General features: G+C 41.8%; 1 protein-coding gene across 5 annotated transcripts in view; it reads left to right on the forward strand.

Moving 5' to 3' along the window:
* Window positions 1-19,969, forward strand: part of RB1CC1 (RB1 inducible coiled-coil 1) — a 164,290-nt gene that overhangs the window by 58,531 nt on the left and 85,790 nt on the right. For 4 of the 5 annotated variants that reach the window (XM_075920708.1, XM_075920707.1, XM_075920709.1 and 1 more), the window contains 3 exons: window positions 15,402-15,604; window positions 16,800-17,235; window positions 18,583-18,753. In XM_075920708.1, coding sequence (XP_075776823.1) covers window positions 15,402-15,604; window positions 16,800-17,235; window positions 18,583-18,753 — 810 coding nt within the window. Of the gene's footprint in view, window positions 1-14,418; window positions 14,497-15,401; window positions 15,605-16,799; window positions 17,236-18,582; window positions 18,754-19,969 lie in introns of all 5 variants that reach the window. The other variant, XM_075920710.1, reaches the window with a different exon arrangement.

Consider the following 19,969-nt stretch of genomic DNA (forward strand, 5'->3'; position numbering starts at 1 on the left):
GTGGGCTGTGTGTTGAGCCCTGCATAAACCCAAACCACACCACGGGCTGCAAACAAATGGGCTGTGGGCCACAGGTGGCCCATGGGCTGTGTATTGAGTAGCCCTGCTTTAGATAGTGTAGTCTAGGCCAAAACTCCCTCTATGCTGCAGGGCAGCATAGCTCAACAGCTGCTGAATCAGCCCTGCTCAGTTAGGCAGCTCTGTGCCAATTGCAGTAGGAGAACTAAGAACAAATGTTAACCAGGGCATTCAAATTGCCTAGATATCATATTATCAAACCTATTGCCTTGGTTTTATGATGGTCTTCTGCTACCAGAAGTACTAGTAGAAATGGATTCTAGGATTCTTTCTCCCTAGGAGAATGAAGACATGGCTTTTTTGCTTGCATGGTCTCTCCGCATGGTCCCAAGTAAATATCCTGACATGACTGCAAGAAAATTTGAATTACTTGATCCCTTGACCACTTGTAATAACATACTACATTTACTTGTTGTTTGTGCGGACATCCTGTTTTCTTCCAAAGCTTGCAGTGACCAGAAATGCTTAGTTTTTTCTTATCTGTTTGCATTTTTCTATATTTGGAAAAAATGATCTGAGTAATATCACTTCTTTCCAAATCCATTGGGAATATTTACAATAATAACACTAACTACTTTATATAAAAAAGGGTTTTAATAATGTTGGTTTTATAACTTGCCATTTTTCTTGCTCATTTAGCAAATAAAATTAAGGGGTAAGCTAGACTTTGTAGAGAACCCTAAAGTATAGGATTGGTTGTGAGGTGCAAAAGGAATATTTAAATCCATAATTCATGGCAGCCCATTTACCATTGATATTTAAAAAAAAAAAATTAATGGAGATTGTCTATCTCCTGGAACTGGAAGGGACCTTGAATGGTCATCGAGTCCAGTCCCCTGCCTTCACAGCAGGACCAAGTACCATCCCTAACAAATTTTTGCCCCAAATCCCTAAATGGCCTCCACAAGGATTGGACTCACAACCCTGGGTTTAGCAGGCCAATACTCAAACCACTGAGCTATTCCTCCCCCCCCCCCCCCTTTGCTTTCCAAATGAAGCTTTTTCTTTTGTTATTTCCCGTGTATGTGGCATTAGTGAGTCCATTGCTAGGATACCATGTCCATTTCTGAAAATCACATTTAAAAAAGGATGTTGACAATGTGGAAATCTTTCAGGCAAGAGCTACGAGAATTGTTTGATATCAGGAAAAATTGCCTGAGAGAATACATGGGACTTCTTTAGCCATTTAGTTTATACAAGAGATGGTTAAGAGCTAATTTGAACACATTCTAACAAGAACATATGCAGGGAAGAGTGGAAGTAGTAGATGGTTCTTTAACATTGATAAAAAGGGAATATAGTCAATGTTTTTTAAATAAAAATAATACACATTTAAATTATACAGAAGAAACAATTTTAAATCTACTTAATAACTGGAACAATTTCCCTGGGACTGTGTTGGATTCTCAATTTACTTTTAGCAATTAAATCAGTACTAGATATCTTTGTGGAAAATGTTCTGTAGTTCAAACAGAACTTAAGGGCTTTGTGGCGAAATTATTGGATGCTTGCTCCTCTTTAGTCTGTATTCTTCAGCGGTCAGGTTAGATGATCACATTCCCTTTTGACTTTTCAATCTGTTCATTTTCCCCAATACTAAGGAGGGGCCCAAGGCAGTGCAGTGTGATTGTCAGCTGCTTTGCTTTTGCCTTCAGGAAGTTCTCCCTGGCACATGGTAAGTAATCAAGATTTTTCTGTGCCTCCTGGTTGTATTAGGAGCCCTAGATGCTGCAAGCATCTGCGTTCAACATAGTAGCTCTTACTATATTATGAGTGGCAAAGGCCACCCACCCATAACACTGGCTAAGGCTGTGCATTTGTGCACCATGATTTTATTGTTGGCTGTAGGGAGAGGACTTGATTATGAGAGAGAGATTGTTTCAAAGCTGTTTTGGCTCTGAAGACCTTTGCTCAACCTTTGTCCTAAATGGTTTTAAATGGCTTAAGGTGTTCCTTAAATAGTTGGACTTTCTCAAACTTTGATTCCTCAGTTATCAGGAGAGTTCTTTTTTTGGTAACCAGCCTGACTTCAGGAAAAACAATAGAACCTCATGTATGAGGGCTGAATGAATGAAAATGTTACTTGATTTTTCTGCGATCTGGAGAAATGGTTATGGGGAATAATGGAGCAAATATGTATGGTCTCCATCTTCAGTTTTGAATAATTTGTAAGTCTTTTAATATTTAAAATTGCTGTGATGTCTCTCTAAAGTATTTTAATATCAAAAATAGGATAGACTAATCTCCCTTGCATTTTTCCTTTTGAACTGTTCTTGACCCAATTTGTAGAGGATTCTAAACTAAAGCATTATAGAAAACCTCAAGATAAATGTTGATTCTTTTTCATTGAGGAATATGTGGGTATATTGAATAAGATGGCAGACCTGTGTTAGGTGGCATCTAAAAGCAAAAGGAGTTTAAAAACAAAAATTAAGGCCCAGAAAGGACACAAGGAAGATAATGTGCTTGGTCCTGCCATGAGTAAAGAGGACTGGACTGGATGACTTCCCAAGATTCTTTCCATGAATCTCTATAGCAGTGGTCACCAAGCAGTAGACCAGGAGTTATTAGTACATCGTGGAGCCTCTGACAGGTGATCCTAACTGGTTTGGCCAAGGTGTTATCAAGTGCCAGTACTTCAGCTGCCCCTCCCCACACTGCTGCGCATCTCCTGCCCTTTGCCTTGGAGCTGTCCCCCCACATCCCTGGGAAATGTCTTGCTTGCTGTGCAGAGCAGGGAAGGGAGAGGAGGGTGCGGATATCAAGGGGCTCCCTCCCACTCTGCATCCTATCTCCACAGAACAGAGAGGGCACAACAATACTTGGGATGGAGTTTGCTGGCTGCTTTTGGGAGTGGTGCAGGACCAGGGCAGGGATGAGCCTGCCTTATCTCCACTGCACCACGACCCAGAAGCCACCAGACGTAAACGATGCCCTGCTGCAGCCCACATCCAAATCTCCTACCTCAGTCATGAACCCCCTCCACCCAAGACCCTGCCCTAGCCCTGAGCACCCCTGAATGCAAACATCACCTCACAGCCTGCACCTAGAACCTCCTCCTGCACCCAACTGCCTACCCCAAGCTAATCTCAGAACCCCTCTCCCACTGCAAATTAAGGATGTTAAGTATTGGGTATTTCACTAATCGAATAGTCGATGCATTTTTGCATCGACTATTCGATTAGTTGATAGGGGGGTCCTGCCCCTTTGAAGTGGTGCCACAGTGGGATCAGTTGGGGACCCAAGCTCCACGTGACACTGCCACTTTGAAACGCCACTGCGGTGTTTCAAAGGGGCAGCACTGCACAGCTGATCCCGGGCTTAACACTGCATGGAGCGTAGCGTCAGCTGGGGACTCCAGCTGACCCCAGGCTTCCTGCGGCATTGCCCCTTGGATACGCTGCTGCGGCTTTTCAAAGGGGCAGCACTGCACAGCTGATCCCAGGCTCCGTGCTGCGCTTCCGCTTTGAAGTACCCCCCTCTTTCTGCCCCCTTACTGCCTCTATCTGATAGAGACAGCAGAGGGGGCGGGGAGCAACTGGTCGACTACCCTGTCAACTAGTCCTTAACATCTCTACCGCAAATCCCTTAATCCAAGACCAAAGCCTGCTCTCCAACCCTCTGCCCCAGTCTAGTGAAATTGAGGGAGATTGGGGGAGGGAGGGAGGATGGAGTGAGCAGGGGCGGGGCCTCGGATAAGGGGCACAAATGAGGCGGCAAGCGTATTTTGGTTTGTGGTAGATCTTGGATTGAGAAGATTGGAGATCACTGCTCTATAGAATAGTTAAGTTGTCAGGCAATTAGAAGATCTGACTGCAAACTATATCTGCAGACAAATAAATATGACTGGGGATCATCTGAGTTCTTGGAGTAAGAAAAAAAAAAACCTCACTGGGTTCTCAGATGAGAGGAAACCCTGTTGTATCCTAGTTACTGATTGGAGGGTCTTGCCTCTAAGTCTGCACAATAGAGGGCAATCCCTAGAATGAATAGTGGACTTAGTAATGAGAGAGGAAATGGTAAGTATATAAAGTTTATAATGTTTTATTGTCAGAAGCATAAGCTATCTCATTCTTTCCATGCCAGCACACAATTTAATTATTACTTATTTTAGTAAGACCTGGAGAGAATCTTTAAGATTTTTCTCCTTATTTGAGATTCTCTGAGACAATTTTATCCAGTCATGAGATGGAGTTAGTATTTCTGTCTTGTATATCATCTCACATGTTACAGAGACAGTTGCTTACTGTCACTTGAGAAGTTTCTATCTCCAGCAGGTGGCAGAGCTTGCTCATAAATGACAGATGTAGGAGACTTACTAAGGCTGCGTCTACACAGCAGCGTTATTTCAGAATAATGGCCATTAATCCGAAATAATAATGCGAGCATCTGCACAGCAATTCTGTTACAGTATTTCAAATTAAATTCGAAATAATGCATGGCTTATTATGACTTCTGTGAACTTTGTTCCACGAGGAATAACACGTATTCCAAAATGGCTATTTTGGAATAGCAGTAGTGTGGACGCTCCACTTCTACTATTTTGAAATAGCTTCTCCCCAGGGCCATTCAAAGTGATTACACCCTGGTGCCTCCTGGTGCTTTAAATCGAAATAACACATCCACTTTAGGGAAGCCTGCCTCGGACTCATTTTCAGAATTCTCTGTAGTGCAGATGTGCTATTTCAAAATAAGCTATTTTAGAGTATGTCTTCTGGAATAGCTTATTTCAAAACCAGCGTGCAGTGTAGACATACCCTGACTGATTATGACACAACATAGGCAGCATGATATATTTATGTCAGGTGATTGTGCTGTCAGACTAGCACATAGCATATTTTACTAGGACTTTTCTCTCTCTTTTTCCAGCCAGTCAGTTGGTTAAAACTAGATCAAGTCTAGGGCCCTTTGTAGAAACCCTGCAGAAATGAAACTGCATTGCTCCTGGAATGTAGAGGATATTCATTCTCTGACTTTCTTGGAACTCTCACTAGTTACTAATGAAACTTAAAAAACAATGAATAGTTGAGTTAGTCTGTAACTAGAAAAAATTAAACAATGACTAGTATAGAAACACCTTAAAGACTAACAAAATATGTAAATGATATCATGAGCTTTCGTGGGCGTAACCCACTTCTTCAGATGACTGGAGTATTAAAAGTCCAGATCCAAGAATAATAAGGAAAGGTGTGTGTGTGGGGGGGGGGGGGGGGGGGGGACAGGGGAGGAAAAGAAGAAGAAAAAAAGACAGTGAATACATTGTTCAAGTAGTCACAAGAGGCTGATAAGAACATTAGCACCTCCATTATTTGTTTGGTTAAGTCATTAGGATGTGGAAGGTAGTGTGCGAGTCAGCCGATAGCTCTGTTCATTCCATTTTGATAACTTCATTTACAAGTTTAATTCTTAAGTTCCAACCCTTCCCTGTGTATTTGGCTCGTGGAATTGGCCTGAAACAACACAGTTGTAACCAGAGTCTTGACTGCTACATCAATTGCTTCTGCAAATGTGCACGGGCTGACATTGTCCGCAAACAACGTCATATAACATAGAACCTCAGTCTTGCAGAAAGCAAAGCTATACATAGCCTCAAAAACAATTCTAACATCCCCCAGTCCCTGACCAGGAGTTTTCTATCTGCTACCCATGATACGCAAACCTGGAAATCCCGACTGACCCATTATAGCAAGCATTGGCACGCTAACAGGATTATCCAGCTATCTCGATTCTCTTCTCAGACCCTATGTGACCAGCATTAGTCAGCATTGTCCCCAGCCACAATAATATCATGTCTTCAGGTGCATGCTTCTGACTCCCCCCTGTCCAGCTGGGTGTTGCACAGCTTATGACAGCTGGCACTGCTGGCTGACAACATCAACAGGTGCCTTCTTCCCCCTGCCTTGAGCTTCTGGTAACCTGGATCTATTGGTAGGGGACGGGGTCGGAGCAATAAGCGTTGTTATCTAGCACATTCAATTAACCGGCAATCTCCATTCCCCATGAGTGCCAGATAACAAAGCTTTCACTGTACATACTCTTATGTGTCTTCCATTATATAATTTCAAAGAACATTAGTGCAACATATTTATGGTCCTCCTGGTGAGACATAGTAATATAGGTTGGACGTCCTTGGTCCTGCACCCTGGGGACCTGATGGGTTCCAGATGAGGTATTTCTTGGTCCACCCAGCCATGGCCTTGCTGTCAGCCTCCCAGCCATCTTATCCCTGGTGCCGACCTCTCCACACAGAGGGCTTCTGGCCCCACCTTGGCAACCCTGCTGCTAATACTCACAGCCCCACTGCTGGATTCCCACCTTTGCGGGGCAGCCCCCCTGCTGGGGTCCTGTTGTGCCACCGTGTTAGCCCAGCTTAGGCTTCAGCCTCACCGGGCAGTTCTGCAGTTGGCAGCGGGACTGCTGGGCTCTTTGCTGTGCCGCTGGGCAAAAGCCTTACTCCTGGGTTCCTGACCCTGCTGCCAGAGAGCCCTCTGGGTCAGGCTCCCAGCTCCACAGGGCAGCTGCACTAGCTGAGCTACTCGGCAGTAGTGGGGCTGGTGAGGCCACTGGTTGTACTGCTGTGTGGTCCGCTACCTCCCAGTCTTGCCAGGCAGTTTCGCTGCTGTGCTCCTGCCTTGCTGCCTGTCCTGGACCCTTCCACTTTCCGCAGTGTTGGCACTGGGCAGTAGCCCTACTGCTGGGCTCCCAGTTTCACTGCCACGGGACAGCCCTGCTACTGGGCTCTAACCCCTCTGCAGGGTCCCTAGAGACTAGCCCTCCACTGGCAACATCCCTGGTCTGGCAGGACCACGAATGTCCGAAGACCAGAAAGTCCCAGTTAAGAAAGGTTCAACTTGTACAAGGCATGCTTTTTACCTTTTCAAAACCTGTTCAGTGATATCTTTCCATTCTGTTGTGGGTCGGTTTTTTTAATTGTTTCTCTTTATTTTCCCACACTTGTACTTGAATCAAGAATCTCAACCTTTTGTAAATAATCGCTTATGGAATTTGAGCCTGGAACAGTTGTCAACAGATATATAGATGGGAAATGGTGAGGTGAGATAATTTATTGACCACTTTGTATTCATCTCACCATCCAGACATGTAAACCACGTTCCCCGATCTGAATGTCTTACAGTTTCTAAGACACACTACATAGATTTTTTTAAAGGAGGGTATAAGACTCTGGAGACACGTAAATTGAGTTGTTCCAATTGGTTAGATTTCTTGTCAATTCTGGACGTTGTGATTTTTAATTTTGGTTTTTCTTTACTCACCTGTTCTCTGTTTTGCATAGATTGTAAGAACGGCCATACTGGTTCAGATCAATGGGCTATCTAGTTCAGTATCATGTATTCTGACAGTAGCTGAGGCCAGGAGTCCCAGAATTTTTCCTTTTTTCCAGGTGTCTTTTTCCTTTTTTTCTTTCCAGCCCACTCAACTCCATTGTTCCTTTCTACTCTGCCTCCATCTTTTCCTATATATTGTGTCTCTGTGTTTAAGATAATGTCTTTACTAACTCCTCTGTGTTTCTTGGTACAGCTCCGCTAACACATGAGTACAGAACAACAATAATGCTATGCATCCTGTTTAATTCCAGTTTATTCCAAAATCTCCTCTAATAATTCCTCAATCTGGGACAATCCCTCAGATTTGTCACCTAAAAAGAATGACTGAGGTTTGGGAATTTCCCTCACATCCTCAGCCATGAAGACTCATGCAAAGAATTTAATTAGTTTCTTCTCAATGCTCTTTCTGTTCTTGAGTGCTTCTTTAGCATCCCCAGTGGCCCGCCACTAGTTGTTTAGTAGACTTCCCGCTTCTGATGTTTGTAAACAAATGAGTCTTCAACTAGCTGTTTTTCATTAAGTTTTTGGCATACCAAATTATATTTTTACACTTCATTTGCCAGAGTTTATGCTCCTTTTTATTTTCCTCACTAGGATTTAACTAACCATTTTTAAAGGGTTCTTTTTTGTCTCCCACTGCTCCTGTTACTTTTATAGTTTAGCTAAGGTGTCATTTTAAAAAATTTGGTTCACTTCCTACTTTCTTTTAATTTGGGGTATATGTTTAAGTGTGCCTACGTGACAATATATTTTAAAAGTTTCCTGATAGCTTGCAAGAATTTCACTTTTGGCAATGTACCTTTTTTCATTTCTGTTTAACTCCCTCACTTTTGTATAGTCCCCCTTTTAGAAATTAAATTCTGCTGTGGTGCTTTCCCTAGCATAGATGTTACATTTAATTATATTTTGATCACTATTACCAGGTGGTCCACTTCTTAAGACCACATTCTGTGCCTCACTTAGGCCTAAATCAAGAATTGCCTGTCGTCTTGTGGATTCCAGGACTAGCTGTTTAGGAAGCAGTCATTTACAGTGTCAGAAAACTTTATTTTTTACATCCTGTCCTGAAGTGAAATCTACCCTGTCAATATTGGGATAACTAAAATCCACTGTTGTTATTGAGGATTTTAAAAAAATTATAGCCTTTCTGATCTCTTTGAGTCTTTCATAGTCACTATCACCATCCAAATCAGATACTCTGAAATGTATTCCCATGCTTTATTCTTATCATTAGAGCAGCAGTGGCCAACCCGAGGCTCGTGAGCCGCATGCGGCTCGCGAAAAAAAATGTCGCGGCTCTTGACGGAACCGGGACAGAGCTGAGCCGCATGCATGCTCACGGCCCGAACCATTCCACTCAAGGCCCCCAGCGCATTGTGTCATGTCCTGCACATGCAGGCCAAGTCGTACACAGTGGCCCAGCCTACATATGCTGTCAGCGGGCCGCTGAGCGCAGGCGCGGCTTTGGCAGTGGCTCTGGGACCTGGGCATGAGGTTGGGGTGGGGGAGGGGCAGCGCTCATGGTGTCCCGGATGCGGCACAGTAGCTCTAGCTCTGGGACCTGAATATAAGTTTGTGGGGAAAGGGGGGATTGGGTTACAGCAGGGAGGGGAAGTGTCTGGCTCTGGGAAGGGAAAGAGGGGGGAGGGGGATTGGGTTGTGCACGGCATCCCGGCCAGCTCGTGCTCAAAGCACGTGGGCCAGTTCCTGGAGGGAAACGCGCAGCTGTAGTGGCAGCTTTGCGACCCGAGAATTAGGTTAGAGCGGGTGCGGGCGGGTGCCTGGCTTTGGAGAAAGGGAGGAGAGGGGGATTGTGTTGGTGGTGTGTGTATCTGGCTTTGGGGAGGGGGAGGAGAGAGGAATTGGGTTGGGTGGTGTGTGTACCTGGCTTTGTGTGAGGGGAGGTGAGGGGGATTGGGGTAGAGTGTTGGAGGGAGATGGAGAGGGGAGGGAGACTGGGTTAGATCAGGCTTCCCTTCTCCTCCCCTCCCCTAAACAACTGGCACACTTCCTGAAATGCCAGGTCTGTCACACCACCGTGGACTTTTCCACGCAAGGCGTGACGGGGTGGGGAGGGAGTAGGAATCCTGGGACTGCATGCCAGCTCCAACTTCTCAGGAAGCACGTGGCTGTCGTGGGGAGAAGAGGCAGAGCGCGAGCTTCCTGGCATGCAGTCCTGGGACTCTCTCTCTCCCCCTTACACTCACACTCATTTCCCCTTCTCCCCCCAAGGCAGGCAGCAGGGGGAAAAGTCCCCAGCAAAGCGACAGACTGGGCATTTCAGGAAGTGCACCAGTGTTTAGGGGAGGGGAAGAGCAGCTTGCACACTTCCTGAGACCCGGGATCCCCAGGTATTGGCCCCAGCTGCCTCTGTCCCCTCCCTCTGGGTAGCCTCCCCACCCCACGAGTACCCTCCCCCAGCACCCTGCCCCAGCATCCTCTCCACTGCCCACACCAGCACAGTTGGAGCCACATTTGTGAGGCTTGGGGAGTTTTGGGGGGGGGGGGGGTTTGCATCTCACTTGTGTGGCCCCCACTGACTTTTCTGTGGGTCAGTGACCCCTGACTCAAAACAGGTTCCCCACCCTTCTCATAAATAAAGGTAATACTGAAACATTTTGTTTGACATAGTATTTTATTTAAAAATGAAGCCTGGCCAACAAGCCCTCAATTGGGGCCAAGCCCGCATCTGGCTGCAACATCATAACACTTCTGCACCCCCCAGATCCTAAACCTGAGTCTATCCTACACTGGAACCCACTGTGACCTCTCACATCCCCAAATTCTCGCACATCCCCAGTCTTCTGCCACAGCACTCCTGTACCATCCACACACTGCAAATCTGTGTCCTGAGCCCATAATACTCCCAGCCTCCCTGCCCTGAGCCCCTCACATATCCAGCCCAAACTCCTGCACCCTCACAGTCACAAGCCTGTGGCTTGCTCAGCACCCCAACCCTCCACCTGACCCTAACACTCTCCAGCCTGGAGCCCCCTCCCTGAGCCAGCATCTTCTCTACTTCCTCCTGCACCCAAATTCCCTTTCAGAGTTTGTACCTCTCACCCCTTCCCAGTGCTTTTTTTTTTGTGAGCCACGATAGCAGTGGAGACAGTGTGAAGAGCCAGGGGAACGTTGTTGACCCCCCGCCCCCTCCAAAAAAAAAAAGGAGGGGGCAGGGCTGCGGAGACCTGGGAAAAAGTTATTAACCCCCTTCCCCCCCCCACACACAAAAAAGCAGCCATGCCCTGCAACGGTGTACCAGCACCTATTTGTGTGTGTGTGTGTGTTGTGTGTGGGGGGTGTGTGTGTGTGTGTGTGTGGTTTTTCTCTCTACAAATTTGCCCTGGCTCTTCACGCTGTCTCCACTGCTATTGTGGCTCTTCGTCTGGAACAGGTTGGCCACCCCTGCATTAGAGCATGGAATCACTATCCATAGTGTTTCTATGCTACAGTTTGATTGAATTATGATTTGTGCTTCATTTTAATCTATGCTTTCACATATGCCACTCTCCTAGCAGCATGATCTGTTCTAGCCTAATATATTTGGTGTCCTAGTATTACTGTATCTCATTGATTACCCTAATTCAAGCAAGTTTCTGTGGTGCTGATTATATTAGTATCCTAATTTAATATGAAGCACTTTGGTTCACTCGTCTTATTATTTAAACTCTAGTGTTTGCATACATTCATTTTAAAAATGTGTCCCTTTCTTGCTGTCTGCCATTAAATGATATAATTGAATGGGATTATTTTTTCATTTGACTGTTTTTTTTATCAGATCCTACTTGTCTTTTATCGTCTTTTGTTCTTTTCTCCTTACTTGGGCATAGAGAATCTCTATTAACAGACCCATCCCTAAGGGAGGTCTTGGACTGAACCACTTGCTCCTCCAAATCTATTGGTTTTCCCCAATCTTTAGTTTAAAAACTGTCCCACAACCTTTTTAATTTTAAGTGCCAGCAATCTGGTTCCATTTTGGTTTAGGTGGAGTCCATCCTTCATGTATAGGTTCCCCCTTTCTCAAAAGTTACCCTAGTTCCTAATAAATCTAAACTCCTTCTTCCTTATACCATCATCTCATCCACACATTGAGACACTGTAGTTCTATCTGTGTATGTGGAACTGGAAGAATTTCAGTGAAAGCTTCCATAGAGGTCCTGGCCTTTAATTTCTTACCTAGCCATCTAAATTTGGCCTCCAGGATCTCTCCTATCCTTCCCTATGTCATTGGTGCTTCCATATGTCGTGACTACCAGCTCCTCCCCAACACATAAGTCTGTCTAGATATTTTGACGGATCCATGACTTCTGCATCCGGCAGCCAAGTCACCATATGGTTCTTCACTTCGTCACAAATCCAGCTGTTTCTAATGATTGAATCGCCCATGACTGTTACCTCTTCACTGGAAGAGACTCCAGTTATTAAAAGCAGATATCATCAGTGGGGAAGGATACCACATCATCATCTGGAAGGAGGTTCCCAACTATGGGATTATTTCCCTCTGTTGCGTTGGATGTTTTCTCCTGAGACTTTTATCCTCAACAAGATAGAGGCTGTTGCGAGGAAGAAGGAGGGCTTGTATGGTAGAATTGTGAAGATGAGGACATACATTTTCAATAGTGGAGGAAAGATGGGGGAAAAAAAGCAGAGTTGGATGGTGAGTAGGGGGTGTAATAAAGTAGGAGTTGTAGGGGACTACTCAACTACCTGATAAGCATAAATTGGATGGTGAGTAGGGATGTAAGCAAGTATTTGACTACTTGCTTACACTCCCCCCTTGCTGCCTCTGCATGAGACAGCTTGGCGGGGACAGAGTCCGGGGGGTGGGGGGGGGGAGGGAATAGGAGCTGGTGTTGGGGGGTGGGGAGAGAGCCAGCTTAAAAGCCAGTTCCCCCCAGCACCATCTCCATGGTGCGGCCTGGCCTTTCTCCCACCCGGCTGCCTCTATCAACAGTAGCTGGGGGAGAGGGCGAGATAGAGGAGTCTGCTACAAAGCAGCCTCTGCCCGTGGTGGGCAGATGCTGCTCTGGCAGAAGCCGCTGTTCATGGCCAGCCCAGGACACCGCAAACAGGGGTTGCTGGACCCGGCGCGAGCCCAACTTCACAGTCCTGGAGCCCGCCAGTCCAGGACCACTGCATCTCTGCATTTTAAATGTGGTAAGAGCAAGGTGTATTGACTACATGATTAGCCAAAAAATGCTCTTTAACATCCTTAATGGTGAGTGAGGTACAAGGAGGCACAGTCAATAGGAAAGTTCAGATCTTGAAGCAAAACATACTGAGCAGATGAAGTGGGGATTGAATCAGTTCATTTTCTGTTTACAAAGCTTAGCATATGGTAATCCACTACAGGGAAAGGAAGGCTTTCACAAAGAGGAAAGGACTGTAATGCATTCTGTTCGTGGACTCTAGAGAATGTTAATACAAGCTGAGGAAGAAAATGTCAGAAACTGTCTCAGGGCATAGCCCCAACGTGTGACATCAGCAGATATTCGTTCCAATAGATAACCCCTTTTGACAGTCCAACAGTGCTAGAATAGTCTTTGATTTCTAGTGATCACTCATGGGCCAAAATAACTATCCACTACAGTTTATAAACATGAGTATCCAAAGTATTGGAGTATAAGAAACATCAAGTCTTTTTTCCTGAATAGGGAGACGTCGTCTTGCTCAGATGGTCATCAGGTTGATAGGGGAAACCCCATTACTGGGCAAATTGACCGATTTTAGACTTCTCAACATCTTGTGTGTGCCATCCTATTGTGTTCAATCGATGGAACTGCTCTATAAATTTGTTTGTGATTGTGAATGTCATATACTCGTTTTTGCAGTCATTGAGGCATCCTGCAATCTTGGGGATCTTTGTGTATACTTTCCCTTTTTTTATTAAACATCTTGATGACACATTTTTATGATGAAAAGCAGAATACAAATGGGTGGTGTTGAATGGTAAATGTTTTCTTTACACAAAGAAAACATTCTTTCTTTCTTTATTTCTTTATTCATTATAGAGTACAGCAGGGTACTTTGTTATTTTGGTAGCTTGTTTATAATCCTGTTATAGTCTTTCATATATACGATATGGGGTGAGCTATTCCCTCTTCCAGTGGCGTGGTATGACAGCTGAATAGCAGCAATTCCAGTCTTCTGCCAGTCAGTTTAGAATTTGTCCAATATTCTGGTGTACCGAAAAAAACTTAAGAATGTATCTCAAAATACGTTTGGTATATCTGGCGAAGTGTTTTTTTTTTTCAGTGCTTGCAAGACATTACTGTGAAGTTTTCCTGAAGACTGTATAAATACACAGATACTATTCAAGAACCCATTTTGCAGATAGTATGGAAGATACCAATGTTTAAAAGGTTAAGTTATATTTTGTAGCATATTGTTATGTTGCTAGAGATTTGAAGCAGGGTCTGAAAAGTTGTTAGTAACTTTTGAATGAGTTATATGATGTTTTAAAGTCGATTAACACTTTTTTGAGGCCTACATTTTTAAAAGCATTGAGGTGTTGTTGCTTTCAGTTTTTGCAACATCTCACTGATTTAGGGACCTGCCTCATTTTGAAATGAATTTAGGCAATTAGGAGCTAAAATCTGATTGACCATTACCAAGAGTCAGGCTCCTCTTTGAAAATATTAGGCTTCCAAAGCAGGTGTTAAAACACTGAGTGCAGAAATTCCTAAATAACTTGAAAAATCTGGGTGAAAAAGTTACACAATTTATTCCAGATAGATAAATCTACTGTTGTTTAGTTCTCATATCTTATATACATACTCAATAGCAAATGTCTTCTGCAGAATGCCTATGTGTTTGTGTTTTAATATTCATTTCACCATATTTTAATAACTTAAGAAAGGAAAATCAATCTTATTCTAGCTTCCACACACAAAACTGTACATGTGTACAGTTGACTGTGGATGATGTGCAGTCACAGCTTAGTTAAGTGTGGAATCTACAATAAGTATCACTTTTTCCCTTTCTTTTTTCTTAGGTAGAGAGGTTGATATTAAAACCAAACACATAAGAAATGTCCTCCTGATTATACTTAACAGAATATGCAACTTCAAAGGTAGGTAAACATTGGGGTGTAAACCAAAAGACTTCCCTTTAATGTTGCTATCTTCTCTAAATATAAATAACTTTTTCCCTACATGATTACCTGTAAATTAGTACATTTCTTATATTTTTTTCGTTACCAATAGGAACATTTGCAGTCTTTGAACTCGAAAAACAAAACTAGTTGTAAGGGGACAGCATAAACTCAGTATATAGTTAATAGGTTGTGAAACTTTTAATCTCTACAGTTGAATCAAATGTATCTTAAATTGATGCTAACAAAACTCTTGACAGCTGTTAAATTACATGTGCAGTAAATTTATGGTTGTGTCCAATTGTATTGTGGGCATTTTTCATTGCTACTCATGTTGCATCTACTCAGTTAAGAATTAATTTAAATCTTCCTTTGATTAATTTTCTTACCTTCTACCTTTTTCCCTTTCTCTTTGTTTTCCAAGCTGCCTTTTTATACTTATGTCCATCTACCCATTCTGAGACAAATAATCACTTTTTATCAAAATATTTTTTTCCTCAAGTTTGCCTCCTTTGACTAATTTATGTTGGCTTATTGGCGCCAGGACTGTCTTGCTTTTTTTGGGATTAGAATTTCATTCAATAAACAGTCTAAGTAAATTGAATTTCTGTCATCTAATGCATTTTTGTTACAAACTTTTTTACATTTGGTTATTTTTTTTTATTACTTTCAGTAAATGTTTTTACTGACTGACGAGGGCCAAACAAATGTTGATATTTATACACTTCCTTTTAGATTTTCAGTGTTTAATTTTCTGTTAGGTGACACGGTCCACATTTTTCTGAAGTGTGATAAAAATTTGAGTATTGCATGAAAATTTGGATTCATAACTTAATTCTATGAATTTACTTCTTTCTTTTTTTCTTTTTTCTCCTTTGGCATAGGAAATGTATGAGGTTGCCAAGAAGCTTTGCTCCTTTTGTGAAGGTCTGGTCCATGACGAACATCTTCAGCACCAAGGCTGGGCTGCCATAATGGCCAATTTGGAAGATTGCACATATTCTTATCAAAAGCTGCTTTTCAAGTTTGAAAATGCATATTCAAATTATCTGCAGTCCATAGATGATATTAAGCTGAAACTCACACAGTAGGTTTGCTGTTAGATTTATCAAAAAGAAAGTGCCCTACACAATCATTGTATTTAGAAATAAGTTTTTATGATTTTGTATTTCCATAATTAATTCTTAGTAACCCAACAGAAGTTCTGAGTTCTGTACATTTTTACTACTTTGGTTGTATTTGGCAGGTAACTTAATACATTAGAACATTCACTCTTTATAATTTTTTTCTTGCAAGTATGAATAAACTTTCTGAGCTAGGCAAAATTTTGTCCACTAGAATCATTACACTTGGGCTATGTCTATACTGCCGGCTTCTCGCGCAAAAACTTCTTGTGCAAGAGCACGTCCACACCTCAAAGCACATTGCAAAAGTGATGTGCTTTTGCGCAAGAGAGCGTCCACACTGCATAGACACTCTTGCTCAAGAAGGCTCTGATGGCCATTCTCTGAATGGCCATCAGGGCACCTGTGCTTTTTCCCATAGGAGCATCCACAAGGAGCATCCCAAGGAACCTGTGCTTTTTTCCAAAGAGCATCCACACTTGCCTTTTTACGCAATAGCTGTAGCGCAAAAGGGAGTTATGCCTTGTAGAATGAGGTTTACCTTCTGCCGTTTTACTGGGGATTTACTTGTGCAAAAGTACATTTGAGGTGTGGCTGCTCCACAGGTTTTTGTGTAAAAATGGCCATTTTTGCGCAAGAAGCCTGCAATATAGACATAGCCTTACTTTGTCATGCAGACATTTTAAACAATTTATAGTTGAAATTCTGATTTTAGACCAGGACTGTAATATTTTCAGCTGTGTTGAAAACAAAAGTAGGAAAGTCAACATTTTCCAAATGGAAAAAGGCAAATTACAAACAAATGTTGCCATCATAGCTGAATGTATAATATTACTGAAGACGCTTAATATTTTCAGCTGTGTTGAAAACAAAAGTAGGAAAGTCAACATTTTCCAAATGGAAAAAGGCAAATTACAAACAAATGTTGCCATAGCTGAATGTATAATATTACTGAAAACGCTTCATAACAAGTATGTAACTATATAAACAGTCTCTCAGTCTCTTCAGGGAAACATATTGAGGAAAATAGATTACTTTTGCAAAAATGTCTGAGAAAATATCACTAGTGATTTTCATCATTGCTAATCTAACAAACGTATTTTACATAAGATTAGTTTCTTGATAGATATATTGTTTGTCCTTTTTTTTTTATTTAAGCTTGGGGACAGCTGTTTCTATTATGGCCAAGATCCCACTGTTGGAGTGCCTGACCAGACATAGTTACAGAGAGTGTTTAGAAAGACTGGATTCTTCTGTTGAGCATGAAGGGGCAGAAAATGAAGAAACTGAAGATGAGAAGTCTGCTGAACTGGTGCTTTTTTGTGATAAATCTAGAATGAACAGTAAATCACTTTTAGCCTCATTTTGCAAGTCTGTGGAACATTCATCCCTGGATAGTACAGATCCTGGAAATGTTAAAGAGAATAGGGAATCCAGTCAAAACACTACAATTGACGACAGTAAAATATCAGAGGAACTTAACGAGAGTGATCTACCTTCCTTCAATGTTTCTCTTTTGGACTGGATAAATGTTCAAGATAGACCTAATGATGTGGAATCATTAGTCAGAAAATGTTTTGATTCTATGAGCAGAGTAAGTTGACACTTAAAATAATATGTTAATGAACTAATAGGCATTACCCATTTAATCTGTTTAGTTTCCAGAGACCAGTGTTCTTAAAATGCTTATTTAAAAAAAAATGTTTCTGCATCAACTTTCTGCATTTGGAACAAAAAAAGGAAAAACTAGAGGGCTGCTTAATTTTAAAATTTGACCATTCTTAGAATTGTTATAATTTCATGAGAAATAGTTCTTCAAAACATTTTTAAAGCATTTATTTTTGTGGCTAGTATGATAATATATATCTTTGTTTTCTTTGCCAACTTTGTGGTATTACCCAGCAAAATATACCCAAACCTGTGGGGTAATCAAGGATATTCATAGTCCCATGGATGTAGAACACAGTTTCTGTTAAATATAAAACATTAAATCCTCTATCATGTTAAAAACGGGGAAAAAACTGAACTCATTAAATGGGCTGATGTTTTCTACGACCAGCTGGATATACACATATTTACAGATTAACTTGTAGATCTCTGGATGTTCCATTTCTGTTTCCAATAGAGAAACACCTGTCTCTTAGTAGTGTAACAGGGCTTGTAAGGGTAGATGTGTCAAACTTTTCATACAGAAAAACATTGTGATTAGTTTAAGTTTAGTCAGAGTTTAAACTCAGAAGTGGTACAGCTCTTTAACACCATTCAATTGTTTGTTTGTGAGTAGATTTGCCTAACTTTTGAGGAGCTGACACTTTTGTTTTCCTTTTTAAAAAATTAATGTCTGTTCCATCAGAAAGGATCTGGATTATAGTCTAATAGATTCCAATCTATTTCTCGTTTTATGCCACAATTAATTACAAAAACTAAATTGTAAAAATAGCAATTTATAGAAAAATGTGGTTTACAGAAAAAACTGCCCATGAAAAACCAAATTAGAAGTTAAGAAACTCTAGATACACCTGGAAAACGAGCAGCAGCCTGTAATAGCGAGTCTCAGAGCCTGGATCTACAAACTTGGGCTTCTGCTATGGCAATAAAAATAGCTGTGTAGTTGTTGGAGCTTGTGCTGGAGCTTGGGCTTTGAAGCTCACCTCCTCTCTATGCCTCAGTATAAACATTCTGTAAGAGATCAAAATAATTTGCACTAATTTTGATATTTCTCTGTAACACATTCATTTTGTTTTTCTGTGTGGGTTCAATAGTACTGTTGTTGTAATCTCTTTATGAATAAGTTGCCACCTGTTGTGTACAGTGTGAAATATTTTTTTAAAAGTATAAGTGTGTGTGTGTGTGTGTGTGTGTGTGTGTGTGTGTGTGTGTGTGTGTGTGTGTGTGTGTGTGTGTGTGATAAAATTAGTCTTTCTTTTCTTCCATCTTTTAGCTTGATCCAAGGCTCATTCAGCCCTTTTTGGTAGAATGTCGACAAACTATTGCCAAATTAGATAATCAGAACATGAAGGCGATTAAAGGTCTTGAGGACAGGCTTTATGCATTGGACCAGATGATAGCCAGTTGCAGCAGACTGGTAAATGAACAAAAAGACCTTGCTCAGGTAACCTTTTTTTTTGTCGTGGGGGAGATGGATTAATGTATCACAGTGATGAATAACCTAGGCTAATGAGTGAGCCGGATGCGTGGTCCTCCTTCATCTAACACGGCCATCTCACAGTTTCCATAACCAAGATGGTCTCCCAGGATAGGGTAATTTTTTTTAACTGCACTTTGTGTATCTAGAATTTGTGGGGTGTGAACAGGAAACCAGAATGGTAGCAACCCTGCATGTGGTTAATGGTGAACAAAATAACTGTGGTAGGCTGCAGGTTGTTCACCACTGATGTAGCACAGTACTGTAATAAAACAATTAAACATCTCTCAGTCTTTGAAACAATATCCAACATATTTAACATTATTAATCAAGAGCACTACAAAATCATGAAAGCTGTGTTTTTATTAGGGTAAAAGGTGCATTTTTCTTACACATTTTTTATTACTTCACACATTCTAGAAATTAACCTTTCGGCTGAAATTTCTTCTGATTAAATGATTAAAGGTTTAGAAGACATGTTATAGTGAGATATTAAAAGTGTAACGGTATAACTGAAAAATCCTAATGGTTACACTTGTTGCAGGCTCTGCAGTATAAAGATTATATATTATTCCAATAGTTACTCTTATCCTTAAAAATATATACTTCTGTTTAGGGATGTAAGCATTTGCTTATCGGATAGTTGACTAGTTGCTTATCAGATAGCTGAGTAGTGATTCAACTAGCCCCCTCCCCCGCCACTGCCTCTATGATAAAAAGCAGCTGTCCACTGTAAACAGGGTCTGATGGACTTAGTGCAAGCCACACAGTCCCAGCTTGCGCTGATTGCTGCGCCTTTGCATTTTAAATGTAGTAAGAATGTAACTATGATAGAACCACCGAAGTCTCCTCTGTAGCACTTAAAATCCACACTGATGCAGTATGTGCATATAGGGAGTACAATCTCATCCCTAAAGTAAAACCAGGATACAAAAATTAACCAATACCAGGTTAATAAAAAAGAAAACTTTTATTATCACCACAATACTCCTGTTACAAGCATAATGACTAGATGGAAAAGTAACCAATTAATATACTCATGGGGGACTCTCATGGGCCAAAAACTTAGTTACAAAGGAGAGGAAAACCCATTTTTAAATGCAGACATCAGATTCCCATTCCCAAACCATAAAACAATAAAACCTAAAGGATTTATCTAAACTTTACCCTACTTACAGATAGT

This window comes from Pelodiscus sinensis, chromosome 2 (assembly GCF_049634645.1).
Source record: "Pelodiscus sinensis isolate JC-2024 chromosome 2, ASM4963464v1, whole genome shotgun sequence".
Classification (NCBI taxonomy): Eukaryota; Metazoa; Chordata; order Testudines; family Trionychidae; genus Pelodiscus; species Pelodiscus sinensis.